Here is a 27,032-nt window from a genome sequence, read left to right on the forward strand (position 1 = left end):
CACTAGATAGTAGAAAAACAGTAGTAGTATCCTATGATGTCAAGATAAAGACATATAAAGTTGGTAGGAAGCTAACCACTACCTAAATGACAAAATACTATGCTAATTAGCTGACTATACACACTGTCAGTATCCAGGGGCGGATCCAGACTTTTTAAAAGGGGGGGTTCCACTCTGGAATTGCAACTGCAACTTCAGCCTAGCTGTAAGTCGAAGACGAAAACAAAGAAAAAGGTCATCACCTGTTGACAATAACTGCCTCTCACCATAGATACCCTCACCAACTATATTTCCTTATTTATAACTTCACACGTAGCCTGCTACACTGCTCCTCTTAAGAATACTGTGACTGCTCTATTAGAGTATCTCAATCTTGACTGCTCTATTAGAGTATCTCGAGTAAGAGAGGCTCTTTCAAAAGGGGGGTTCCATGGAACCCTTTGAACCCCCCCCCCCCCCCCCCCCCTCCCTGGATCCGCCCCTGGTATCATAGCTACGTTGCTACCTTATACTGTAATCAACCTCAGTTTATCTAAGTCATAATCAAATCAAACTGGGTGATCTGAAATCTGTACTGAATGTGATCCCCAGGACCACGACGCTAGCTCGGCATACTGAGCTGCTATACTGCTGAACCCGGTTTGTGAACCAAACTCGACTGGCACTGATATCCTGATGATACTTTTAATAGCGACTGGATGGACAATATACTGTATCGTGTGTCTACTAACCATCTGGATATGTTACAAGTCGTATCCTTCAGTCGTTCTCTTCAGTAGACAGTGGTACTACCTTCGCTGTTTGCCCCGCTTGCCCACCCACTGGCTATGGGGTCACCTTCACATCGTGAGTAAAATGATTATAGCTACACTAGCTTGCTAAATGTACACTGCGTGTGCGTGCGTGTGTGTGCGTGTATGTGTGTGTGTGTGTGTGTGTGTGTGTGTGTGTGTGTGTGTGTGTGTGTGTGTGTGTGTGTGTGTGTGTGTGTGTGTGTGTGTGTGTGTGTGTGTGTGTGTGTGTGTGTGTGTGTGTGTGTGTGTGTGTGTGTGTGTGTGTGTGTGTGTGTGTGTGTGTGTGTGTGTGTGTGTGTGTGTGTGTGTGTGTGTGTGTGTGTGTGTGTGTGTGTGTGTGTGTGTGTGTGTGTGTGTGTGTGTGTGTGTGTGTGTGTGTGTGTGTGTGTGTGTGTGTGTGTGTGTGTGTGTGTGTGTGTGTGTGTGTGTGTGTGTGTGTGTGTGTGTGTGTGTGTGTGTGTGTGTGTGTGTGTGTGTGTGTGTGTGTGTGTGTGTGTGTGTGTGTGTGTGTGTGTGTGTGTGTGTGTGTGTGTGTGTGTGTGTGTGTGTGTGTGTGTGTGTGTGTGTGTGTGTGTGTGTGTGTGTGTGTGTGTGTGTGTGTGTGTGTGTGTGTGTGTGTGTGTGTGTGTGTGTGTGTGTGTGTGTGTGTGTGTGTGTGTGTGTGTGTGTGTGTGTGTGTGTGTGTGTGTGTGTGTGTGTGTGTGTGTGTGTGTGTGTGTGTGTGTGTGTGTGTGTGTGTGTGTGTGTGTGTGTGTGTGTGTGTGTGTGTGTGTGTGTGTGTGTGTGTGTGTGTGTGTGTGTGTGTGTGTGTGTGTGTGTGTGTGTGTGTGTGTGTGTGTGTGTGTGTGTGTGTGTGTGTGTGTGTGTGTGTGTGTGTGTGTGTGTGTGTGTGTGTGTGTGTGTGTGTGTGTGTGTGTGTGTGTGTGTGTGTGTGTGTGTGTGTGTGTGTGTGTGTGTGTGTGTGTGTGTGTGTGTGTGTGTGTGTGTGTGTGTGTGTGTGTGTGTGTGTGTGTGTGTGTGTGTGTGTGTGTGTGTGTGTGTGTGTGTGTGTGTGTGTGTGTGTGTGTGTGTGTGTGTGTGTGTGTGTGTGTGTGTGTGTGTGTGTGTGTGTGTGTGTGTGTGTGTGTGTGTGTGTGTGTGTGTGTGTGTGTGTGTGTGTGTGTGTGTGTGTGTGTGTGTGTGTGTGTGTGTGTGTGTGTGTGTGTGTGTGTGTGTGTGTGTGTGTGTGTGTGTGTGTGTGTGTGTGTGTGTGTGTGTGTGTGTGTGTGTGTGTGTGTGTGTGTGTGTGTGTGTGTGTGTGTGTGTGTGTGTGTGTGTGTGTGTGTGTGTGTGTGTGTGTGTGTGTGTGTGTGTGTGTGTGTGTGTGTGTGTGTGTGTGTGTGTGTGTGTGTGTGTGTGTGTGTGTGTGTGTGTGTGTGTGTGTGTGTGTGTGTGTTACAGTGAGTGCATGAGTTGACAGTGCGTGTGTGTGTGGATTGCACAGGAGTGCCAGTAAGATGGGTGGTACATGATACAGAATCCGTCTGGAATTGCATCATTCTTTCAGCACTTAAAATGCTTCTTAATCTGATTAGCTACTTATGATATCATCAGTTGTTGTACTTACAAGGCTTTGTATGCCAGCAATTCTGATTGGTTACTCAGTAATTTCATTGGCTGTTTCACAGTGCAATTACAAAAACAAATCAGGAATTAATTGCACTCCTACTATTGGAACAAGTAGTATGGTCGAACTATTATCAATCATGATTAATCAAATTCTTTGATTATCCAAATGCTAAAAATGATTGTTCTATTAAATTATTTTTAAATAGTGTCAATAAATCGAGCGGTAAGCAATGACTTAGGTCATGCAGCACTGAAATTATTTCTAAAAAGTAAAATAACACTGGAACTTTTGTAAATTTCAAGAGATGATAGTTGAGAATCAAACTGTGTACAATCAAATTACCAATTTTGAAATTATGAAGGAAGCTGAAGTGAAATAATATTTTTGAAGCTGAAATATGGACAAATTTTAAACCATCTTTAAAGGTTCATTTGTATACGTGGTTTTGTATAATAACAGCAGTTGGTGAAATAGCATGATGAACTCAGTATTGCCAGATTGGTATTTCAAAATGCATTCAAATAGTATAATGATGACTACAAATTTATTTTAATCCATGTCACCATGTGGTTCTCATACATAGATTGATGGATCAGAAAAAATGATGTTGCATTTTTTAAATTACTACGCTACAAATGACATCAAACTTAGTGCAATCTGGTTTGGACCTTTCATTGCAGCAGCCCATTGTTATCGACCAGAAACTATAAAGATTGTCCTAAAAGGTTAGAATCAACATAGAGTTTATTTGTCACCTCAAATAAAAGCTATGTAGTGATATAGCTATTCAATCTGACCTGGTGTTTTGTGTATAATTGTTTTGTTAACTTCTTCTTTTTGCAACACTTAGAAAAATCACAATAACTTGCGTGTGCTTTGGTCGATTAACTTTAAATTTGGAGGGAAGCAGAAGCGTCACAAAGCACATTTGCAGTTAAATTTTCATATAGATCACATAAAAAAACAAGAAAGTTACTTATGTACAATTTTTAAAAAATGCAAAAGCAATTTGTTGTCACAGCTACAGGATAAACTGCTTCAAAGAGCAGGTTGAAAATTCATTCGTAGGATAAAATTTACCATCATAGGAGTACCTTTTGGTGGTTTGAAAAGAATTAAGATAAAGACCGTTAGTTATAACAAAATCGCCAACCATGTGTATTAGGAGCGCAATTTAATTTTGTGAATAACAAAACAATTTATTGTCACGCCTACCAGACAAACTGCTGAAGGGAATGAGCTGAAAATTGAAATGTAAGTAGATTAATCATCTTGGGAAGGCCTTTCAGTGGAATAGAACAATCTGAGTTTTAAACCCCTGCCTGTTTAGACCTGTGAGTTATAACTAATGTGAAGCCCAACTACCTGTAGCAAGTGGACGATCTAATAATGCAGTCCTATTAGAGTATTCAGCTATGCATTTTATTGGAGCGCTCAGCTACATTACAAGTCACAATGTAGAGAGTTCAGGTACATAAGAGGTCTCCTTGTAGAGAGTTCATCTACAACAAGTCACCCAGTAGAAAATTCAGCTACAAACAATTCATCCTGTAGACATTAGAAGTCTTCCTGTAGTTACCCCGTGGCAGATTTAGAAATTTGTAAAGGGGGTTTCAAGTGTAGTCATAAGGTTGACATGTACATGAGCATACAAAATTTTGCATGCATGTTCTAGGGGGTCTGGGGGATGCCCCCCTCTCCCCAGAAAATTTTTGAAAAATAGATGCTCAGATTGCCTCAGAGACTGCATTTGGTAACATATATTTTACACTAAAATTATCTATAATATAGCTACACAGGTTGCTAGGTACCTGTATTTTTGTGTGGTAATTTGTTTGATCAACATTTCCTGTAGCTAACTGCTATCAGACATGTCAACACAACCTATCAAATCTAATTATCTAGCTTTTTAATATTTTATGGGGCTTCACACATGACTTAGCTATTATAGTCTGGCGAGGTTTGCTCCTTCCAATGTAGGAAGGGTCTGGTTCAAAATTTGCAGCGTGATTAACGAACAGCTGCTAGCATAATCAAAGATTCCCTTTAGGTAGTATTATCAGTACACCAGTACTACAATGCCCTTTACTATCCCCATCTTTTGTTCTTTTAAAGAGCATCCTATAAGCAGCCTCAATCATATTGCAACTTCACAAAACGTCATGACAAACTCTTCCATGCATACATATTTCTACAGTATCTATGGTAACTCCAAACAAATGTCATAATAATTTAGTAATTATCAACAACACAATCTGATTGGTACTATCTGTTTTCTGTAACACAGTTCAGCTACATTAGAAGTCGCCCTGTAGAGAACTCAGCTACAAACAAGAGAGTTCAGCTACAAGCAAGTCACATTGCGGAGAGTTCAGCTACAAGCAAGTCACATTGCGGAGAGTTCAGCTATAACAAGTCACCCTGTAGAGAGTTCAACTACAAACAATTCACATTGTAAAAAGTTCAGCTATAACAAATCACCCATAGAGAGAGTTGGGCTACATTAGAAGTCACCCTATAGAAAGTTCAGCTATGAACAAGTCACCCTGTAGAGAGTTCAGCTACAACAAGTCACCATGTAGGGAGCTCAGCTACATTAAAAGTCACCCTGTAGAAAGCTCAGCTACAAACAAGTCACCCTGTAGAGAGTTCAGTTCCAAATCATTCACCCTGTAGAGAGTTCAGTTACAACAAGTCACCCTGTAGAGAGTACAAGTTACCCTGCATGTAGAGAGTTTAGCTACAAACACGCCAACCTGTAGGAAAGAGTTCATGTGATGATTTTGTTCAGTTTTAATTTTAAAATAAATAAATATTGAACTGTAAATATCCACAGGCAAAAATTCAGCTCTAGATCTCTTCCTCCTAAAGAAAGAAGACAAGTAAAAGAAGCTCCAAAGCCAGCCAAAGGTTGGCTTTGGAGTATACAAATACAAAAAGAATACCAAAACAACAAAACTGTACAAAAGGGTGTGGCCCTCGTGAAAAAATATGTGAAATCCAAGGTGGCGGCCAAGAATGGCTGTGATGGTAGGTTAATAACTAAACTTTTAATATATAACAACAATTCAGGTGAATTAGTGCCGCTTGCCCTTGGCACCAAATTCACCTGAATTGTTGCTATTAAATTTTTTGCCATTTTGCTACCTTCCATCACAGCCATTTCTTGGCCACCACCTTGGATTCCACATCTTTGTTCACCTTAGAGCTGCATCCTTTTTTTTACGGCTTGACTATTTTGGTATAGATACATTAAACAACTGTCCATTACAATCACATAGTGCAAAATGTTAGCACATGGTGCTTATAAGACTTTGGAAAACTGTGATGTGCAATGAAAATAGAATATGTGATTGAGTCGGTTTTGTCACCCATGACAGCAGATTTGAATTTTCACCAAGAACACGAAGCTACATGAATAAACCGTCAAATTTAAATCAACTACACTTGAGTGGTTTGCTTTTGCTGGCTGCTTATCCCAAGCACATTGGCAAGCTATACATATGAGCAGTCTGGGACCTTATGGAGCTCTAGCCAGCCTGGGGATGGTTGTATGCGGCTGTACAACTTCATAGTGTTGGGTAAAGTAAATTTCCTTTCAGTTTAACCAGTTTTGAGGCCTGAATGGCCCATTATTTGGCCTAATTCATCAATATGCGTTCCCCTTTCATTTTGTAAACAACCTCTTTCCCTTCCCTCCATCCCTCCCACCACCCCTATCAGAGCTCACCTGATACAGTTAACATCATTTTAAAAACTATCTAAAAATGTGGGGATCTTAGCTGTTGGCTACTTGCTCTGGAAAGTAAGGAATTGGTGTTAAACGTGTGAAAATTTAGTACACGTAGCTTCAACCATTGTCGTCGGACTACAACACACTAAATGCTTAAAACTGGCATTTCTCGATACTTTTAAATAGGCAATAAAACCAGTTTTCCCAGACTTGGTCTGCCAATCAGCTAACACAAAAACATATATTATTGTTGTTCAAGCTTTTGTTTTCATTGATACTGTGCATGCACATAATATTATTTCTTTACACTGTATGTAATTTATTTACAGAAAGAAAAGCTCATCGACTTTATCGAATGATAATTCCCTGGATTGGGACTGGACTATTAGTAGCTAATGATGAGAAGTGGTTTCGTAGTAGGAGACTTCTAACACCAGCCTTCCATTTTGGAGTACTTAAACCATATGTTCAAGTGTACAATGAATGTGTACAGACCTTGATAGTAAGTGTATTTTGTATAATTATATGTATAGAGTATCAAGAGACATTGTACTGTGTTGAGTGGTATTCAGAACAACCACAATGTAGTTTCATGCATGCTAACTTTGTGCTCTCTTCACTAAACAGGACAATTTAAATTGACCTACACTTTTGGTATTCCACATTGCACATTTAAGTAATTCTCCAGCTCTTGAAGTGTTTTTTTTTTGCGCAGTTACTAAAACCATAATTGTATTATCCAATTGCCCTAAAATTTGACGCTCTTAACAGACTGAGTCCTAAGGCAATATTTAATGTTGGAATCCTATAAGCATTTGCAGAATTATGAACATTGTTGACATGAATAGCTGATTTGCTGTCATGCCTACAGAGTAGCCCACATGTGGGAATCAGTCAAAATTTGATGGTTTACCTGGCCAAACATAGCTCAAACCATTCCTAATTGCAAATAAAGTATAGTAATACACCACACTTTGTGTAACAAAATGTGCACTTGAGATAATCTAATAGAGCAACCACATTGTAGTAGAACAGTCAACAATTGAGATCGTTAGAGAAAAAGATGTGCCAACTTATAAAAAAACAGTAAGTTCTTTCTTTAATCATGTTGGTTATGCTGTAGAAAAAGGCCTATCAGAGGTCAGATATTGGACTTGCAAATACATAATATTTGCACAATATACAGCCAAGCTAAAGAGGGTATAGCCTTCAAACTGCATGTAGTGCTCACTGTCACAGCAGACCCATGGTCAGAAAGCATCGCTTGTGCACCAGTGCTGCTGGTACTCGGGCAGCCTTGTCCGACCCATCTTGAAACATAGACCAAGGAGTAGTGCTGGGCAATATTTCGATATATTGTCAATATCACGATATTGAACTGCACAATATATAGTATAGAGGTAAATTATAAAGCCGCAATAATATTGTCCAGACAATATATTTGCTAATATTGCCTAATTAAATCTGGTTAGTGGTTGTATTTCCTGCACTTGCTATATACCTTCAAAGGAAAGGCAATTCGATTATGGGCAAATTCCAGCTGTTGTCTGGCACCATTTCACATTCTATGATATAATACTGTATGATGCAATAATGTGTTATGTATTGTTACTAGTCTCACTGCTTGACAAATTTAATTTTACTCAATATTTAATCATATCATGAATATAAGCTTGTCAATATATCAAATGGCATTGATTTTCAGTATCACCCAGGACTACCAAGGAGTGCAGCATGCATGCAAGCCCTTTGGTGAGCAATTATGATAAATAGATTATTGTAAAAAGTCATTATCATGAAAATTTCAGTGTTGCATTATCATGATAAAAGTAAGCTACAGGTGATCAACCCAAAGTGAGATAATCTTACAATTCCATGTAAAATTTTAACAGAATGCTTTTTGTCTTCCTGAAGTGAGCACAAAGTGGCACCGTGATAAATTATAAGTGTTTTATTGGTACACCTTATAGTTAAGTATGTATTCAAATATCATATTAGTTTTCGGCTATGTTCGGATCGTTAGCTGCACAGCCCTAGACACAAAGAACAATGCATGAAGTTCACCTAAAATTCCACTTACTACTCAAAAAATACTTTGATTGTTGAGGGTGTGGTGTATGATTTTGGATCATTCCCAGTTTATTTTATGTGTGACATGTTATTGCGAATCGACATCTTACAATACAAACCAAAGGAAATAGGATTTAAAGGAGGACAAAGGTTAGTCCATGATGCATGCACTGTACCAAGAGTTACGCTTGTCTGAAGGCATCAGTTAGTTAGTCAGTCAGTCAGTAGAGAGAGAGAAAGAAAGAAAAAGAAAGAAAGAGAGAAAGAAAAAAAGAAAGAAAGAAAGAAAGAGAAAAAAGTCTACTAGTAATAGTTGTAACATAGGCACAAGGGATTTGCCCGATATATATGCAAGGCTGCAAGCATACATATCAGGAGTGTTCATGTTACATACCAATTTCGTTGCAGGCTGTGCCAGGTGAGTAATACAAATCTATCCACTGGATTCACTTTATATAAAGGCATGAAAGATTTGGTTATGGCTAGGCAACATGCATGTAACATTGTAGCTGTGTTTGCTATAATGAACGGATGAGTCCCAAGGATATCATGGAAAAAGTGAAGTTGGGAAAAAATCTGCAAGTGTTTAATGCTATCGCATTGTTTAAAGACTATTACAATATAAAAAATTATACTAAAGGCCTAAAGGGATAAGCTTCACTGTACAGTGGTTAACTCGTGATATTTGTAATGTGGGTGTAGTCCATATTCGAAAACATGCCAAAACGCTTGTGGATACACTATAAGACTAGTTCTCACTTTTAACTAATGTTTCCCAACCCATAGATACTGAAATGCCTTCATTTGAGTGTTTCTTGTGGTAAGACTCCAATTCATGATAATAGTCACATTAGTATCAATTTATTCCCATAATTGATTTCAGTCTGAACCTTTATAGAACAAAAGGGGCGGTACCACTATACCTCATCCACATCAAGGTTATGGTTGCTTTGATGAAAGTGGCTTGTTCTTTGAAGTACAACCACTTTCCTGGGATACATTTCCATGTACACTGGTATACATTTAGTTGTATTCCTGTGAAGAGGTATCCACCCAAAAATAGCCAAGCTGTGAAAAAATGGTGCAGCCTTAAAAAGCCTGGGTGAAAAAAGTTGTGAAATCAAAGGTGGCAGCCAAAAAATGCCTGCAATGATGTTAATGCTAAAAAATTTTAATAATGGCAGTGTGCATTGTTAAAATTTATTAGCATTAACATCATTGCAGCCATTTCTTGGCCACCACCTTTGATTTCACAACTTTTGTCACCCAGGCTTTTTAAGGCCGCACCATTTTTTCACAGCTTGGCTGTTTTTGTGTGGATTTCACTCCTTTTTATAAGGCCCCAAAACCAGCCTATGGCTGACTTTGAGGTTTGTTTTTACTCATATTTCTTCTTTTCTATGTAGATACAATGATGATTATTGAAGACAGACTTATAAATGTATTTCATTGCATGATTTAATTCAATATTTGATAATATTATTGTAATACTCTAATAGAGTGCACATTTTTTTGAGGACTTCTAATAGAACATACATAGAATGTTCTAGAACAATCTAATACTTCTATTGGTAGATCTATGAAATTACAAACGTTTGATTATGAGCATATTTCAACTAGAAATTTCATTTATAAAGCAGAAATTAAGTGAGGTGATCAGCCAAGGTAGCAGTGGTTAAGGATGCAGGTGTTAGGTATGGAGGTCCTGGTTCGAACTCTGGTAATTTTTTTCGACATTTTTTGCACACCTTTTTTACCCCGCGGTGACTGTTCTATTAGAGTATCTCGATCCCGCGATTTTACACATGCTTAGTTTTTGCTTTATAACTTTGTCGCTGTAACTCTCTATTGCTATTCAAACTATCAAAAGGCACTGCTACGATGATCAGCCTATCTACACACCAATTTTCAAGTTATTTCTATACTTGGTTTACCCTGTAGCCATGACAGAAGTTTGATCTTTTTTTACGTGAATAAACGCTCATAACTCCTTGAATATTACTCAAATTCACAACAAATTTAGTACGTGAATCCACCGTTACACGCTCTTCATTTGTGCCAAAGATCATGGCAATCGAGTTACACGTTTGCTTTCAGTATAGCAATTTTTGCTAAGTGTGCAAAAAGAAATCAAAGCCCCCGTAGCCCCTGTACGACATAAGAAAAAATGAAGAAATTAAAACGAAATTTTGAACGCCTATGTCTCGCAAATGGCTGTTGCGAATTTAATCAAACTTTCTGTGTACTTGGGGGACAGCTATAATGCAAAAATGGCGTGCTTTGGAGAAGGGACCATGGAGGTATGCATACATAAAAAAAGCTGTTTTCTTTCTTCCTGTAAATATACTCACGGTGTGGTCACCAGCTTTCTTTGTCACACGACACACTACCGTGTGTCTTGATACATGGCAAATGTATCCTCAGAATTCCTTTGATCTAATATATATCCACACAAAAACAGCCAAGCTGTGAAAAAATGGTGTGGCCTTAAGAAAGCCTGGGCTGTGAAATCAAAAGTGGCAGCCAAGAAATGGCTACAATGATGTTAATGCTAATAAATTTTAACAATGACACCTTTGATTTCACAACTTTTTCACCCAGGATTTTTAAGGCTGCACCATTATTTCACAGCTTGGCTGTTTTTGTGTGTATTTCACTTCTTTTTGTACTTTATAAGGCCAGCCTATGACTGAATTTATGGTTTGTTTTACCCACATTTCTTCTTATCTATACAAACACAATGATGATTATTGAAGACAGACTTATAAATGTATTGTAATTACTCTAATAGAGCATACATTTTTTTTGAGGACTTCTAATAGAACATGCATAAAATGTTCTAGAACAATCTTTACTTCAATATTAATATAATAAAGTGCACATTTCTAATAGAACATGTAGAATGTTCAAGAACTTTCATTGGTAGATCTATTGCATCCTTTACTTCAATACTTGTTATTGTAATACTCTAATAGAGTACACATTTTTTAAAAACTTCTAATAGAACATACATAGAATGACAATCTAGAACTTCTATTGGTAGATCTATATATTGCATGCTCTTTACTGTACTATTCTAATAGAGTGCAAATTTTTTTGAGGGATTCTAATACTGCATGTTCTAGTACTTTTATTGGTAGGTATTTATAAGCTAGAATTTTTATTTATAAAGCTGAGGTGATCAGCCAAGATAGCAGTGGCTCAGTGGTTATGGGCGTTAGGTATGGAGGTCCCCAGTTTGAATTTTGGTAAGTTTTTTCAATGTTTTTGTACACCTTTTACCCCACAGTGACTGCTCTATTAGAGTATTTCAATCCCGTGATTTTACACTTTGCTTTTCAACTTTGTAGTTGTAACTCTATTGCTTTTCAAACCATCAAAAGGCACTGCTATGATGATCAGCCAATGTACACACCAATTTTCAAGTTTTTCCATACTCGGTTTACCCTGTAGCCGTGACAGAAGTTTGATCTTTTTATGTGAATAAACATTCGTAACTCCTTGGCTATTCATCAGATTCATATCAAACTTGGTATGTATATTCACCTTTATACGCTCTTCATTTGTTCCAAAGATCGAGGCAATTGAGTTGCACATTTGCATTTTATATCAATTTTGCAAAGTGTGCAAAATAAATCAAAGCCCCCATAACCCCACTACAGCTTAAGAAAAAAAAACAAATAAATTAAATCAAGGCTTTAAGCACCCATATCTCGCAGAATGCTGGTGTGAATTTAATCAAATTTTCCATGTGGCCTACCCTACCTGGCGGACAGCTATAATGCAAAAATGATGTGCTTTGGAGGAGGGGCCATGGAGCTATGCATGCGTGAGAATACTGTTTTCTTTCTTCCTGTCAATATACTCATAGTGTGGCATGCTGGCTTTCTTGGCCACAGACACACTACCGTGTGTCTTGATATATTTGATTTATGTAGCAACTTATCAGAAGCATTTTGTGTCACACTGAAGACATGTTTGTATACCTGACCAGTACTGTCAAGGTGGTATTGTGTAGTTAGCTTCTGTTTGAAATTGATGTTTATTGGGAAAATACAAATCTTTATGATCCTTACTATATAGTACTACCATGCTGTATGATGTTCTAAAGTATGTGTGACTTTTTTAAACAGGAAAAATGGGCTAAATTAGCTTCATCCACTGAATCAGTAGAGATTTGTGATTCAGTTAGTCTACTGACCCTAGATGTTATTTTAAGATGTGCCTTCAGCTACAAAAGTGACTGTCAAGACTTAGGGTATTCAATCATAGATATATGTATTGGCTCCAAATCTCTCTACTCTTCAGGAAGCAATCACCTTATGTGACATCTGTATGTGCTTTGTCCAGGCTACTCGTACAAAGATTATTGTAAGATATTAGTTTGGCTTGGTAAAAGAGCATCACTGTTTATAGGTATATACCCCACCAATCTGATTTTCTGTTTTACCTGTCACCATCTGGGAGAGAGTTTAGAAGAGCATGCAAAATTGTTCATGATCATTCAGACAAGGTGACAAGATAATGACTTTATCATGCTCATATCATTATGTCCACAGGTGGTAAGGGATAGGAAAACTGTTCTGGAGGAACAGATCAAGAAGGGTGAACCATTACAACCAACTGGTGGTAGAAAGTATCTGGATTTTCTAGACATCTTGTTAACTAGCAAGGTTATGTGGTGTAAACACTGTCATCATACAGTACAATAGTACTGACTGACTAACTGCCAGAACAATACCTTCACAACTCAATAATGACTAAGGCTACGTACTTGATTTTTTCACTGTTAGATGTTCCCTCAGCCTGACAGGTGTCTTGGCATACCACAGTACATACAATATGCATTATGGACTTAGCTTTGTTCTCCTTTGTGCCCTATTTCTTTTAACTGAAAGCCCAAAGCGTTGTTTCATGGTGCATGTGATGGATTCTCTACTTTTGTAACAGAAATTATCCATATTTCCCATAATGACTGGATTGATTGCAGAGGTGCTTCTTTTAATGTTCTCATTTGTAATACTGTAACAGGCTGAACATAGCAAAAAATGAAGCGTAATGGTTGCATCGCTTTTCCTAATATATTGGGGTGCATGTCCAGACAAAAACATCACTATTCTTTCTTTTGATGTGGAATGCGTGAGTTCAGAATTATGATACAAAAAGACAAACAAAATACAAGGAAATTAAGTTTGATTAGGGATCATGTCCCTACAAATATAAACACACCCCACAAATGCACACATAGTGACATGTACACACACATACACATTCACACACGCATGCATGCACACACAAACACACATACGCACACGCACACACACACACACAAAGCAAAGCCTACTGCAGCCATGCGAAACACAGCTATTGTCACCCAATGAACCAGTACTGGGATGCCTGTGCACCACTCAGACACTGGAGCCTTGCGTAGGCAAATCCTCCTGGGACAGGGCTAGTAACCCACAGGAGGACTCATGAAGAGAGATCATGGAACCTGAAGTTCCACAATGATCCCAACACCTCTAAACAAGTCAAGAACAGTTGAGCATCCATTTACCCATTGATGTTATAGCTGGGTGGGCTGCTTTCCCAGTTGACACCAGGCCACCAGGTCCCCAATATACAGCTGGGTAAACTAAGCAATGTGAGTAAAGTTACTTGCTCAAGGAAACAACAACAACACCAAATTGGCATCAAACCTGGAACCTTTTGATTACCAGGCTGATGGCCTAGCCACTTGGCTATGCTGCCTCACTACACACACATACGTGCATACACACACACACACACACACACACACACACACACATACATGCACATGCATACACACAACACACATACATACATGCACACATACATGCACACATACATACACACAGACACACCACACACACAAATATACACACACACACAAATATACACACACACACATAACACACGCACATGCACACACTTACTCAAACAGAAACATATGCACTTATAAATAATAACTAAAGGTAACTGATGTTGTTATACAGGATGAAGATGGTGTTGGTTTAACTGATGAAGAGATCAGAGCTGAAGTAGATACATTTATGTTTGAAGGACATGACACTACTGCTGCTGGTAATTTATAAAATTTTGCTCCACTATACGTGTATTTTTTTCTTTATACTGCACTTACTCAAATTATGACACACCTTCTATAACAGAACCGCTCTACGATTTTGTAAATATATGTTCTTTGTGCTCTTGTGCATAAACATTTTACATCCATCTACACTTAACTGAATTAGTTACATCCTTAATTTGGTCATAGAAAAATAGTATACTTTTAGCATAATTAGAGTAAATGCAGTTTACATGTGTATCAGTAGTATACCATTTATACAGGTAAAATTAGTAGACTTTATCACAATGTACACAGGCATTTTCTGGACCCTGTACTGTTTGGCCAAGTATCCTGACCATCAGGAGAAGTGCAGGGAAGAGATTAGAACAGTACTTGATGGTAGAGAGTCCTTTGAATGGTAGGTATATAGTGGACTGTGGTAACTCCATGCCTACTAGAGGTGTGTGATTATCTAGATATATTCGATTATCGAGATATCATAAGACTTATCGAGATAAGGATAATAGGTTTATTAATCTAGATAATAGTAAACTTACATAAATTATTTGTATACCTGATGGTGTAGGCACCTCCTGGGGGCTCCAACTCTCCTACCACTTGGGAACAGTGTAAAGACTAACATTTTTCACTTTTTTATAGTCTTCAAATTGCAATTTGCTCACTTTACTGGTTACAATATTGGCACTTTATTAAAATAAATAATTGTTTCAGTTATCGAGATATGTTAGATAATTGAGATAAGTTCAAAGGAAATATCGAGATATGACTAAATTAGTCATCACACACCTCTAATGCCTACTAGCTAAATATTCTCAATGACAGCAGTTTACATGTGTACAGAGTTTGGGTTGTTGCTCTAAAAAATGTAACTTGTTATATACGTATTACTCGTTACTTCTTAGCAATGTAAAACACTACAGTTACATATTACTTCCAGAAAAAACAATTAGTTATATACATATTGCATGTCACTCTGAGGGCTGTAACTACGGTATTAATACATTTGTTTGTTACAAGCTACATACACTGTATATAGCAAGTCCAACCTTCTAAATACAAGTTACCAGTCTACAACTACAAGTGACACAAGTCACATAAACCAAGTGCATGGAAAGTGCCAAAATACTATGTTTTTATGACTGAACTACACCAGAGAAATGTGCGTCTCAGATTGTCAAGTCAGCTAGAATGAATGTTTAGTATACGACTTCATAGTATTTGACTCAGCATAACCAAGTATTTACAATTTACTTTTTATAAATCTATTTATAGATAGCTAACAAGATAATAGGAGGTGCTTGATATTACACAGTACTAAACATGTATATCAAGTGAGGTTACATTGGAATAAACCAGCACCTTGTAACTTGGTACAGAATGCAACATCATCCATTGGCAAAGTTCTTCATAGAATCGCTCATCTGCAATGCTATCTCCAGTGCTGTCTGTACCCAAAATTCAACCAATAATGTACTGGATGCAATGTGCATGAAAAATAAGTAACGTGTTACAATTTCAGGATATAATATTTGCTTGTTACTACACATTAGTAATATATTACATAACGCGTTGCATTTACAATGCGCTTCCCCCAACTTTACATGTGTACAATACATTTACTAATATTCAGTCAATTTGTAGTAATACACTACACCATATCAAATAAATGCTCCTCATCTGTGGACACAGCTGTATATGTGATCTAATCAAAAACAGCGAAGCTGTAAAAAAAGGTGCGGCCCCCATAAAGGCCATGGTGAAAAAAGATGTGAAATCCAAGGTGGCGGCCAAGAAATGGCTGTGATGGTAGGTTAATGGTTACATTTTAATAACAACAATTCAGGTGAATTTGGTGCCAAGACCAAGCGGCACAAAATTCACCTGAATTGCCGTTATTAAAATGTAACCATTAACCTACCATCACAGCCATTTCTTGGCCGCCACCTTGAATTTCACATCTTTTTTCACCATGGCCTTTATGGGGGCCGCACCTTTTTTTACAGCTTGGCTGTTTTTGATTAGATATCACTTCTTTTTGTATTTGTATACTGCAAAGCCGGCCTATGGCTGGCTTTGGGGCTTTTTTAACCCATGTGTTTTTTTTCTTTACCACAGGAAGAAGAAAAGAACTTAAAGAAGAATTTTAGTACTTCAATTATTTTTGATTTTATTAGTAATTATAAAAATTATATACATATATTTATTACATGCTCATTATTCCCCACAGGATTTTTTTTGCAGCTGATCTCTCTACTGGGTGACTTGAAATGTAGCTGAACTATATACAGGATGGTTTCTTTGTAGCTGAACTCTCTGTAACAGGTGATTTGTTTGCAGCTAAACTCTCTACATGGTGGTGTCTTTATAGCCGAACTCTCTACATGATGGTTTCTTTGTAGCTGAACTCTCTATAAGGTGACTTCGTCTAGCTGAACTCTCTACAGGGTGATTTTTTTTGTAGCTGAACTCTCTGCAGGGTGATTTGTTTGCAGCTGAACTCTCTACATGATGGTTTCTTTGTAGCTGAACTCTCTATAAGGTGACTTCGTCCAGTTGATCTCTCTACGGGGTGATTTGTTTCTAGCTGAACTCTCTACAGGTGAATTGTTTGCAGCTAAACTCTCTACATGGTGGTTTCTTTGTAGCTGAACTCTCTACAAGGTAATTTCTTCTCTACAGGGTGATTTGTTGTAGTTGAATTCTCTACAAGGTGGTTTGTATGAGGCTGAACTCTCTACATGATGGTTTCTTTGTAACTGAACACTCTACAGAGTGATTTGTTTGCAGCTGAACTCTCTACATGATGGTTTCTTTGTAACTGAACACTCTACAAGGTGACTTCTTCTAGCTGATCTTTCTACAGGGTGAATTGTTGTAGCTGAACTATCTACAAGGTAACTTCTTCTAGCTGATCTCTATACAGGGTGATTTGTTTTTTAGTTGAATTCTGTACAGGTGGTTTCTTTGTAGCTGAACTCTGTACATGATGGTTTCTTTGTAGCTAAACTCTTTACAAGGTGACTTCTTCTAGCTGAACTCTCTACGGGGTAATTTCTTTGTAGCTGAACTCTCTATATGATGGTTTCTTTGTTGCTGAACTCTCTACAAGGTGAAATCTTCTACCTGATCTCTCTACAGGGTGATTTGTTTGTAACTGAACTCTGTACAAGTGCGTTTTTGTGGGTGATCTCACTGCAGGTTGATTTGTTTGTAACTGAACTCACTAAAGGGTGATTTTGCTTGTAGCTGAACTCCTTGCATTGTATCTAGTTTCTAGCTGATCTCTCTACAGGGTGATTTGTTTGTAGCTGATCTCTCTACAAGTTGATTTGTGTGTAGCTGATCTCTCTGCAGGTTGATTAATTTGTAGCCGATCTCTCTACAAGGTAATTTGTTTGTAGCTGAACTGTCTATAAAGTGATTTATTTGTAGCTGATCTCTCTGCAGGTTGATTTGTTTTAGCTGAACTCTCTACAGGGTGATTTTCTTGTAGCTGAACTCCTTACATTGTGACTAGTTTCTAGCTGATCTCTCTACAGGGTGATTTGTTTGTAGCTGATGTCTCTACAAGTTGATTTGTGTGTAGCTGATCTTTCTACTGGTTGATTTGTTTGTAGCCGATCTCTCTACAGGGTAATTTGTTTGTAGCTGAACTCTGTACAAGGTGCTTTTTTGTAGGTGATCTCACTGCAGGTTGATTTGTTCGTAGCTGAACTCACTAAAGGGTGATTTGCTTGTAGCTGAACTCCTTACATTGTGTCCAGTTTCTAGCTGATCTCTCTACAGAGTGATTTGTTTGTAGCTGAACTCTCTATAAGGTGATTTATTTGTAGCTGAACTCCTTACATTGTGTGTAGTTTCTAGCTGATCTCTCTACAGGGTGATTTGTTTGTAATTGATCTCTCTACAAGTTGATTTGTGTGTAGCTGATCTCTCTGCAGGTTGATTTGTTTGTAGCCGATCTCTCTATAGGGTAATTTGTTTGTAGCTGAACTCTCTATAAGGTGATTTGTTTGTAGTTGACCTCTTTGCAGGTTGATTTGTTTTAGCTGAACTCTCTACAGGCTGATTTGTTTATAGCCGATCTCTCTACAGGGTAATTTGTTTGTGTAGCTGAACTCTCTACAAGTTGATTTGTGTGCAGCTGATCTCTCTGCAGGTTGATTTGTTTGTAGCCGATCTCTCTACAGGGCAATTTGTTTGTAGCTGATCTCTCTACAGGGTGATTTTTTTTGTAGCTGACCTCTCTTCAGGGTGATTTGTTTCTAGCTGATTGCTCTACAGGTTGATTTGTTTGTAGATGAACTCTCTACAGGGTAATTTGCTTGTAGCTGAACTCCTTACTTTGTGTCTAGTTTGTAGCTGATCTCTCTACAGGGTGATTTGTTTGTAGCTGAACTCCTTACATTGTGTGTAGTTTCTAGCTGATCTCTCTACAGGGTGATTTGTTTGTAGCTGATCTCTCTACAAGTTGATTTGTGTGTATATAGCTGATCTCTCTGCAGGTTGATTTGTTTGTAGCCGATCTCTCTACAGGTAATCTGTTTGTAGCTGAACTCTCTATAAGGTGATTTGTTTGTAGCTGATCTCTCTGCAGGTTGATTTGTTTTAGCTGAACTCTCTACAGGGTGATTGCTTGTAGCTGAACTCCTTACATTGTGTCTAGTTTCTAGCTGGTGTCTCTACAGGGTGATTTTTTGTAGCTGAACTCTCTTCAGGGTGATTTGTTTCTAGCTGATCTCTCTACAGGTAGATTTGTGTTGATTTGTTCATTGCTGATCACTCTAAAGGTAATTGATTTGTTGCAGTTGAACACCCTGCAAAGTGTTTTGTTTGTAGCTGATCACTCTAAAGGGTAATTTGTTTGTAGCTGAACTCTCTCCACAGTGACTTGTGTGTAGCTGAATTCTGTGTAACTGAATTCTCTAGAGAGTGACTTAATTGTAGCTGAATTCTCTACACAGTGCATGACTTGTTTATAGCTGAACTTTCTTCAGTGTGACTTGTAATGTTCTGAATCTCTATAGTGGTATATTTGCTTAACTCTCCACATGGTGACTGTCTTCTTGCTGAACTGTCTATAAGATTAACTGTTTGCAGCTGAACTACCTACAGAATAACTTGTGATGTAATAAAATTCTATAATGGAGTAAATAAATTAGCCGAATGCTCTATTAGGGTGACTGTTCTATTAGAGTATCTCGATCTCGCATTTGCTACACGGAGTTGGCTTTCGAATCATAACCCAGTGGTTTGTATTCCGATTCTTCTGTACTACTGCAAGGACTTTCTATGAAGATTATTCCAGCTATACACCGATTTTCAGCTCATTGCTCTAAGCAGTTTGCCTAGTAGGCGTGAAAACTAATACTTTTTTATTCATAAAAATCTATCGCGTAATTGTGACACAGGTTGGGTTTTGTGTCATATCTCCGTGGTCTTTATCTCGATTCCTTTCAAACCACCAAAAGGCACTCCTACGATGGTTACTCCATCTACATAGCAATTTTCAACTCATTCCATGAAGCGGTTTACCCTGTAGGCGTGACAACAAATCGATCTTGTTTTACGCGAATAATCGGTCATAACTCCTGAACCATTCATCGGATTTGTACCAAATTTGATGCTAGGATTCGCCTTTGGACTCCCTTTCTGTGTGCCAAATTTCAAGGCGATCGGAGTACGCGTTTGCTTGTTATAGCAATTTTTGCAAGTGTGTGAAAAGACGAAGAAGAAAAAAAAAACGAAGAAAAAAAAACGAAACTTTGGCAGCTCGTATCTCGGAAATGGCTGGAGCGATTTCCTTCAAATGTGGAATGTAGACTCCCTTGGCTGGCGGGCAACTGTGTAGCAAATTTGGTTCCAATCAGATAAGTGATCACCGAGATACAAAGGTGTGAAAATGACGTTTTCGTTCTTCCTGTCAATATACTCACGGTGTGGCGCGCCGGCTTCTTGGGCCGCACGACACACTACCGTGTGTCTTGATATATTTACACTCTCCAGGGAAGACCTAAAGTCACTCTCCTACACTACAATGTGCATAAAGGAGGCAATGAGGTTGTACCCACCTGTACCTCACTACTTCAGAGATCTATCAGAAGACACTATCATTCATGGTCATCTAATACCAAAAGGTAATGATAAAAGTACATCAAGGTCCCATACAAGGAGCTGTGTACACAAGCTTGCCACTAATTCTACTACTTGTACCAAATGTCTGTAGGTACATTTGTGATTATTGGTGCATTGGAGGTACATCGTCAACCTGATGTATGGGAGAATCCTGAAGTATGACAATACATATTGTGTATAGTAACAAACTGTACTACTACAGGAATATGATCCTTTGAGATTTCTCCCTGAGAGAAGTGAAGGAAGGGATAATTTCGCATACATGCCATTTTCAGCTGGCCCAAGGTACATGAATATTAGTTTACTGTGATATTTATTTGTGCCAAAACAGCCAAGCTGTGACAAAGGGTATGCCTTCAAAAAAAACCAGGGTGTTAAATGCTGTGAAATTAATAGTGACACCCAAAAACAATGTTAATGCTGATCAATTTTAATAATAACATAGCTACACTTAAAATTGTTTGACATTAACATCACTGCAGCCATTTTTTGGCTACCGCTTTTGATTCACATTTAATCTTGGCTTCTTAAAGGGTGACCCCCTTGGCTATGGATATCATTTCTTTCATATAGGCCAGCTATGAATGGGACTTACATACTATTACATTAATTTCTATATACAAATCAGAGTTATTAAACTTTTAGCTATGTATTTTGTTATTAATAGTTTTTTGTTACTTTTAATAAATAATCTTTTGCACTCTAATACAGTAGTCATAAAACCTTTAGAAGTTACTAAAACCTTGGAGCTGCTAAGCTATATGACTTGCATGTAGTATAATCAGCTAAAACTTTTATTTATTAGGTAGAAAATTAGCTGGCATTGGTGACACAGTAGTTAGGGACTTGGTAGTTTAGTCTTAGCTGTCCCTGGTTAGAATCATACTTTTTGTGGATAGAATTATAAACCAAAAACCTAACATGTGCAACAAACATTTTTGAAATATTCTAATAGAACAGTCACTCAGAGCAATAAATCATCCTCTCTAATCACAGAAGGTTTGAGCTATAATTACAGACCAATTTTCAACTTATTTCCAGTTTAATTTACCTGCACTTGCAATTAATCTTGACAGTGATCTTAAGGTGGCGGCATACTGGAACACATATAATAGGAAGCTGTATGGAAGGAAGCCATGCTGTCACCACAAGAATTTGTTTTGTTAGATCACATGTTTACGCTTACATATGGCCACGCTGCATGTTAAAGCATGTGGCTTTGTTGTAAGAAGAAATTCATTATTGTTTAGTGAGTAATCAAGGGCGGCCCCAGGAATTTTGGTGACTGGTTTCCAAACTTTTGCTATATGCAAATTTAAATTTAGGGGAGTATGGGGGCAAGATTTTCCAGAAAATTGTGCAATTTGAAATTGAATCTCGTAGCAATATTGACAGTTTAAAAATATAATAAATATTATGTTAGGTATAATGTAGGCTGCTTAATTGTACTTTCTTCTGGTACAGTAGCTATCAGGTGCAGACTAAAGAGTTAAGGGACAGAGCAAATTTGACATTTGAAGCATACAATAGACATGGATGTTGTTCTGGGGGTCTTGGGGCATGTCCCCAGGAAGATTTTCAGATTTTAATACTTTGTTATAACATTTTGGACTATTTTTACTGTGTTGGCACAGGTAAATAAAGTAGCTAGCTACTTACAGTTCTTAAGAGAAATACAAAATGTGACTGTTCTATTAGAGTGGTTGACTGCTCTATTAAAGTATTTCGATCTGAACCTTTGTACCAATGCAAATCACTGTAAAATATAATTTTGAATACCTGATACACTTGACCAGTTTCTGGAAACCTCAGAAACCCCCCTAGATCTGCCCCTGGTAATAGTGAAGAAGACATTCACAAAAGTATGTAGAGTAGTGTAGGAACTTAGTTTAAGGCACAAAATTTTAGCAGCAAGGGTAATTTTAGCAGCAACGGAAGGGTAATTTGTGGTTTTAGTGTGGTATCCTAAATGGTGAGAACAACTTTTCTGCGTCAGTTTTTATAGTGTACTAGTGAGTAAGACCTCTGTATGTTTGTGCTGGCTTGTGTAAGACCAATGGTATAAAGAAATGGCTTGTAGTGAATATTATTTGTGAAGTTTTCACAACTTTATGATGCCATGAAAATTATAATGGTTAATAACTCTTGTGGATTGAAGCTACCTAGACTTCTCTGTTACTGGGGCAGTGTTGTGATTGCAGATCTGTAGGTGTTTCTTTCATTGCAATTTGATGCCAAGTGGTAATTTCAAAGGTGTATCTAACCCATGGTGTAACTCAGCAAGTAAAGATCTGAACTTGTAACCATGTGTAGAGACTTTACTTCTTTATTTATTTATTTATTTATTTATATTTATTTATTTAGCCTTTATAGCGGTATAAAAACACCAAAGGTCTGTTGGTAGCAACCAACAGCCATAAAATACGTACAATCAATACTAACTACTTAAATAATTACACACTTTAATTACAATCTGACTTTTTGTGTAACCTTTAGGGTCTGCATACTATAGAACTGCATTTTGAAAATCTGTTTTTTCAGAATTTCAATGGGTTCCGGTTTAACAGAAAAATACACTGTACTTGACTCTTTTATCCTTCACATTCAAAAAGCATGCATGAGTTATGATTACTTTTGTGCACAAAAAGAAAAATAAGAAAAAAAGCATTTGTATATATCGTACAAAGAAATTTGGAAGGCACATTGCTATACCATTATGTTTCTTGCTTTAAGCTGTATTTTTCATGTAAATAAAATCATACATAGTGAAGCTGAACCTATGCAATTTAAATTCACACACAAATATATAGGAATTTTTATTCAAATAACCCTATTACTTATATAACAATTTATTTAGGGTCTGGTTTTGTGTTGCCTCAAATTAAGCAGATTTTAGTGCATACTTTGTCTGTTCATATCTGCTGTCTTAAGTTCTTAGGTTTGGGTCATCAAGTTTAAAACACAAAATAATGGCCTTTATTATGAAATGTGACAGTTACTATATATGTATCTTGCAGAAACTGTATTGGTCAAAACTTTGCTCTGAATGAGGAGAGGGTAGTGATTGGTAAAATACTGCACAAGTATGTTGCACTACAATAACATGTTCTAGAATTTGTATGGATGTTTTGTAGGTTCTCTTTACAACTCGATGATAATCATGTGGTTGAAATGGTGCCTCAAGTTATTCTTCGGGCAAAATACGGAGTTAAACTAAAATTTAACTTGCTAGCTGACAACTGTACAGAGTAAATTCTTTCATCATAGAAGATTATTATCATTTCGTATAATTGTGTGATGATTAATGCAAATGATTTGTCTACAACATATTAAAGGTCATTAATTTTGTTCTTTATTGCAATCTCTTAATATACAATTTACTACCAGCTAGTGTTAAGAAAATCAGCCATGTATGGTAAGATGCTCTTCAATGGTAAAAGCATTCTGTAGACACCAAACTTGTTGTAAATGTGCAGCACAAAGTATGAAGTCCTACACCTATCACTAAATGCCAACCCCTATAGTTGACCTATAATGGAAACCTATACGTATTACTCCCAAGTATGTTAGTTTGTTTTAATATTTTCAGTGTTGAACGTATTATACCATTAATCTGGAAAAGTTCATGTGAGCAAAACTTGTGTGATTAGAAACAATTATGGAATAAACCTACCGTAAAACTTCTACGATCCAACGCTCATTGGTGCTGGTTCAAACGTTGTTTCAGGTTAGTGAATTATCAAGGAAGATAGAAAAGGTTTTATTGGCAGTGTCAAATTATAGAAATATAGAGGTGTCAGGCTAGGGTTTCTATCTAGGACTGCGAAGTACATGTGAAAGTACTTAAGTAAAATACAAGTACTTTGACATTTGTTCAAGTACATGACATTGTTTTAAGAGAAGTACTTAAGTAAAGTACAAGTACTTTTGAAAGTATTTAAGTACAAGTACACATTTACAAAGCTGATTATACTTCCACTGTTCACGATTGCATCATGTAGTTTTGGTTGCACATAATAAAATTGTGAAAATCTGCCATCAGTAAGGTGGAATCTTTCAGGAGTAAATACTTTTCCTGCAATGCTAAAGAGTCTCTCAACGGGCACAGAGGAAGATAGCTCCTAGAATGTTTTTTGCCAACCTTGAAAGCAGAGGATATTTATTTTGGTTGTCTTACTTTGCTGGATTTAGGGCATTGTTACTGTGTCAGTTTCAATGTGTTCATCCACCTGCTTAGTGAGTGTACTTTGTTGTTGTTGTTGACTTTCTGTTCAGGACATAATCTTTCTTCTTAGCTGCTATAGCTGCATGCTTCTAAATGAACAACTAAATCTTTCAGGCCAAAAGCAGAACAACTATTTCTAAGATCAACAGAGAAATGAATCAGAAGATGGGAATCCTTTTAAATCCTGCTTTAGAGCAAATGCAGCTAAGTGACTTCAACCAAAAGCTGACCATGTCAATTCATATCCAGGAATATAATTTATAGTTACAACCAAGAGTTCATAATATAAAACTGAATATAGATATATACTCTTGCTACAGCTTATTTCACCTGCATGGTTTGTATATATGTAAATGGACTTCAAAGTACTTTTAAGTACTTGAAATACCTTAAGTACATTGCTTAGTACTTATAAGTATATTGTCAAGTACATTACATTTGTACAAAAAGTATTTAAGTATAAGTACAAGCACTCAAGAAGGTGTACTTAAGTGTCCTTAAGTACAAGTACCAAAGTACTTTGCCCCATGCCTGCTGGCAGATTTGGAAAAATTCCATAACAGAGCCAACTATATGCTTCCACGTTCTATTAGAGTAGTTAGGTGACTGCTCAATTAGAGTATCTCAATCTTGTACACCTCCAATGCTAATCCGGGTCCTTGTTGCATAAACTTTAGCATAAATCCACTGATAATACCTTGGAAAGATGTTTATAAGGTGGTTTTATGAGTATTTGTATTATTAGTGATCATATAATTATGCTAAGACAAAAGTTCATTATAATCCTCAGCATATTGATCAAGTAAAGCCTAAAAGTGAAGGGGGGGCGGGCTTCAGCCCCCAACCCCCTCCCCCCCCTTGATCCACCCCTGTACTTATATATATATATATATATAATGTGGCCATGGTATAACCATTAAGTCTTTGAATACAATTATTATGCACAAAACTGATATGTCCAGACCCATGAAAATAGTGCATGTGGTACATTCTCATAACAGAACATATTTATATTAAAATATTTGCATTCTGTAACTTTAATTATAAGCCAATTATATACGGGCTGAAAATTGTGTGGCCACAGTATAATGGTTATGAGTCATAAAATATTATGTACCCACATGTCCTTTCTTTACAGGTCTGCATGGTCACATTTTAGATAAAAAGTACACATACTATAGTGCAATCAGAAACTGAGAGATGTATTTCAAAGGCTTCAGCTGCAGTCAACCAGTTTAGTGCAGGGGCGGCTCCAGGAGGGTTTCTGAGGTTTCCAGAAACTGGTCAAGATATATATTTTATTGATTTGCAAAGGCACAAGATGTTCAGATTGAGATACTCTAATAGAGCAGTCAATCACTCTAATAAAGCGGTCACAGTATTCAGAGAAGCAGTGTAGCAAGCTATGTAGCTATAAAAGGATTTTTATGTGTTTTATCAGTGATATTAATATATAGTTAATGGATCAATGACATTCTCAGCAGACAGTTAACTATCTCTTTTTGGTCTTCACCAAAAGTCTAGTTATGCTCCTGATCAGAAACCAGTCACCAAAATCCTGGAGCCACATATTTTGTGCATAATACCAGTGCAAGGGGTATGCAATATAATATATAGGTTACAATTTTTCAATGGGACTAGCTGTACTACTGTTGTAGTTGAGCCAAGAATGTAGCATTCATGACACATTTTTTATAACCAAAAATGCAGCAAAGTTATCAAATATAGGCTATGCATTTATAAAGTTGAGCTACTTTCTTACATCATGGTCACCACTGTTAAATAAAATGCAATGAAATGGCTGAACAGAAATGAATTAATTGTACTGCATTCACTGTATGTGATCAGTACACAAAACTGAGCATGTTTATTTTCTACGTCATTATTTTAAAAGTCATACCTTAACTCTTATTCATTATATGTGCTTATCATACAGTACGATAGTACTGTATAGTAGGGACCACAAAGGAGTAGACGTGGCCCACGAAATAACATCACCCAAAAACCAGCCTGCCTGACGACTATGAGGCAGTATTGAAACTAAGCCCAAACAAGCCTTCAGATCAACCCGAAATGCTTTCAACAAGTTGCCATGGAATTTTTTTTAATTATTTAATGGAATTTTCTACTGACTGAGTAACTGACTGACTGAGTAAGTAAGTAACTGACTGATTCCTTCAGACAAGCATTGCTAACTCTATAACGGCTAAGGTTACGTACGGGCTTGATTTTTCACTGCTCGGCATCGCTTTGGACCGAGAGGTCCTTTTGGCATACCACAGTACATACAATGCATTCTTCATGGACTTACCAGTGTCCTCCTTTGTGTCCCTTCTTCTTTGCTGACAGCAAAA

The 27,032-nt window shown here is 37.4% G+C and overlaps 1 protein-coding gene across 1 annotated transcript; it reads left to right on the forward strand.

Annotated features, from left to right (window-relative positions):
- Positions 1-516: 516 nt before the first annotated feature.
- On the forward strand, positions 517-23,792 carry LOC136267875 (cytochrome P450 4B1-like). Its single transcript, XM_066063047.1, has 14 exons — positions 517-846; positions 2,987-3,128; positions 6,466-6,638; positions 12,340-12,464; positions 12,515-12,577; positions 12,623-12,719; positions 12,766-12,879; positions 14,224-14,311; positions 14,613-14,715; positions 20,325-20,455; positions 20,545-20,609; positions 20,656-20,738; positions 23,471-23,536; positions 23,588-23,792. The coding sequence occupies exons 1-14, from the start codon at positions 676-678 to the stop codon at positions 23,703-23,705; spliced, it is 1,539 nt and encodes a 512-aa protein (XP_065919119.1). The 5' UTR covers positions 517-675; the 3' UTR covers positions 23,706-23,792.
- Positions 23,793-27,032: the final 3,240 nt, after the last annotated feature.

Source organism: Dysidea avara, chromosome 10 (assembly GCF_963678975.1).
Source record: "Dysidea avara chromosome 10, odDysAvar1.4, whole genome shotgun sequence".
Lineage (NCBI taxonomy): Eukaryota > Metazoa > Porifera > Demospongiae > Dictyoceratida > Dysideidae > Dysidea > Dysidea avara.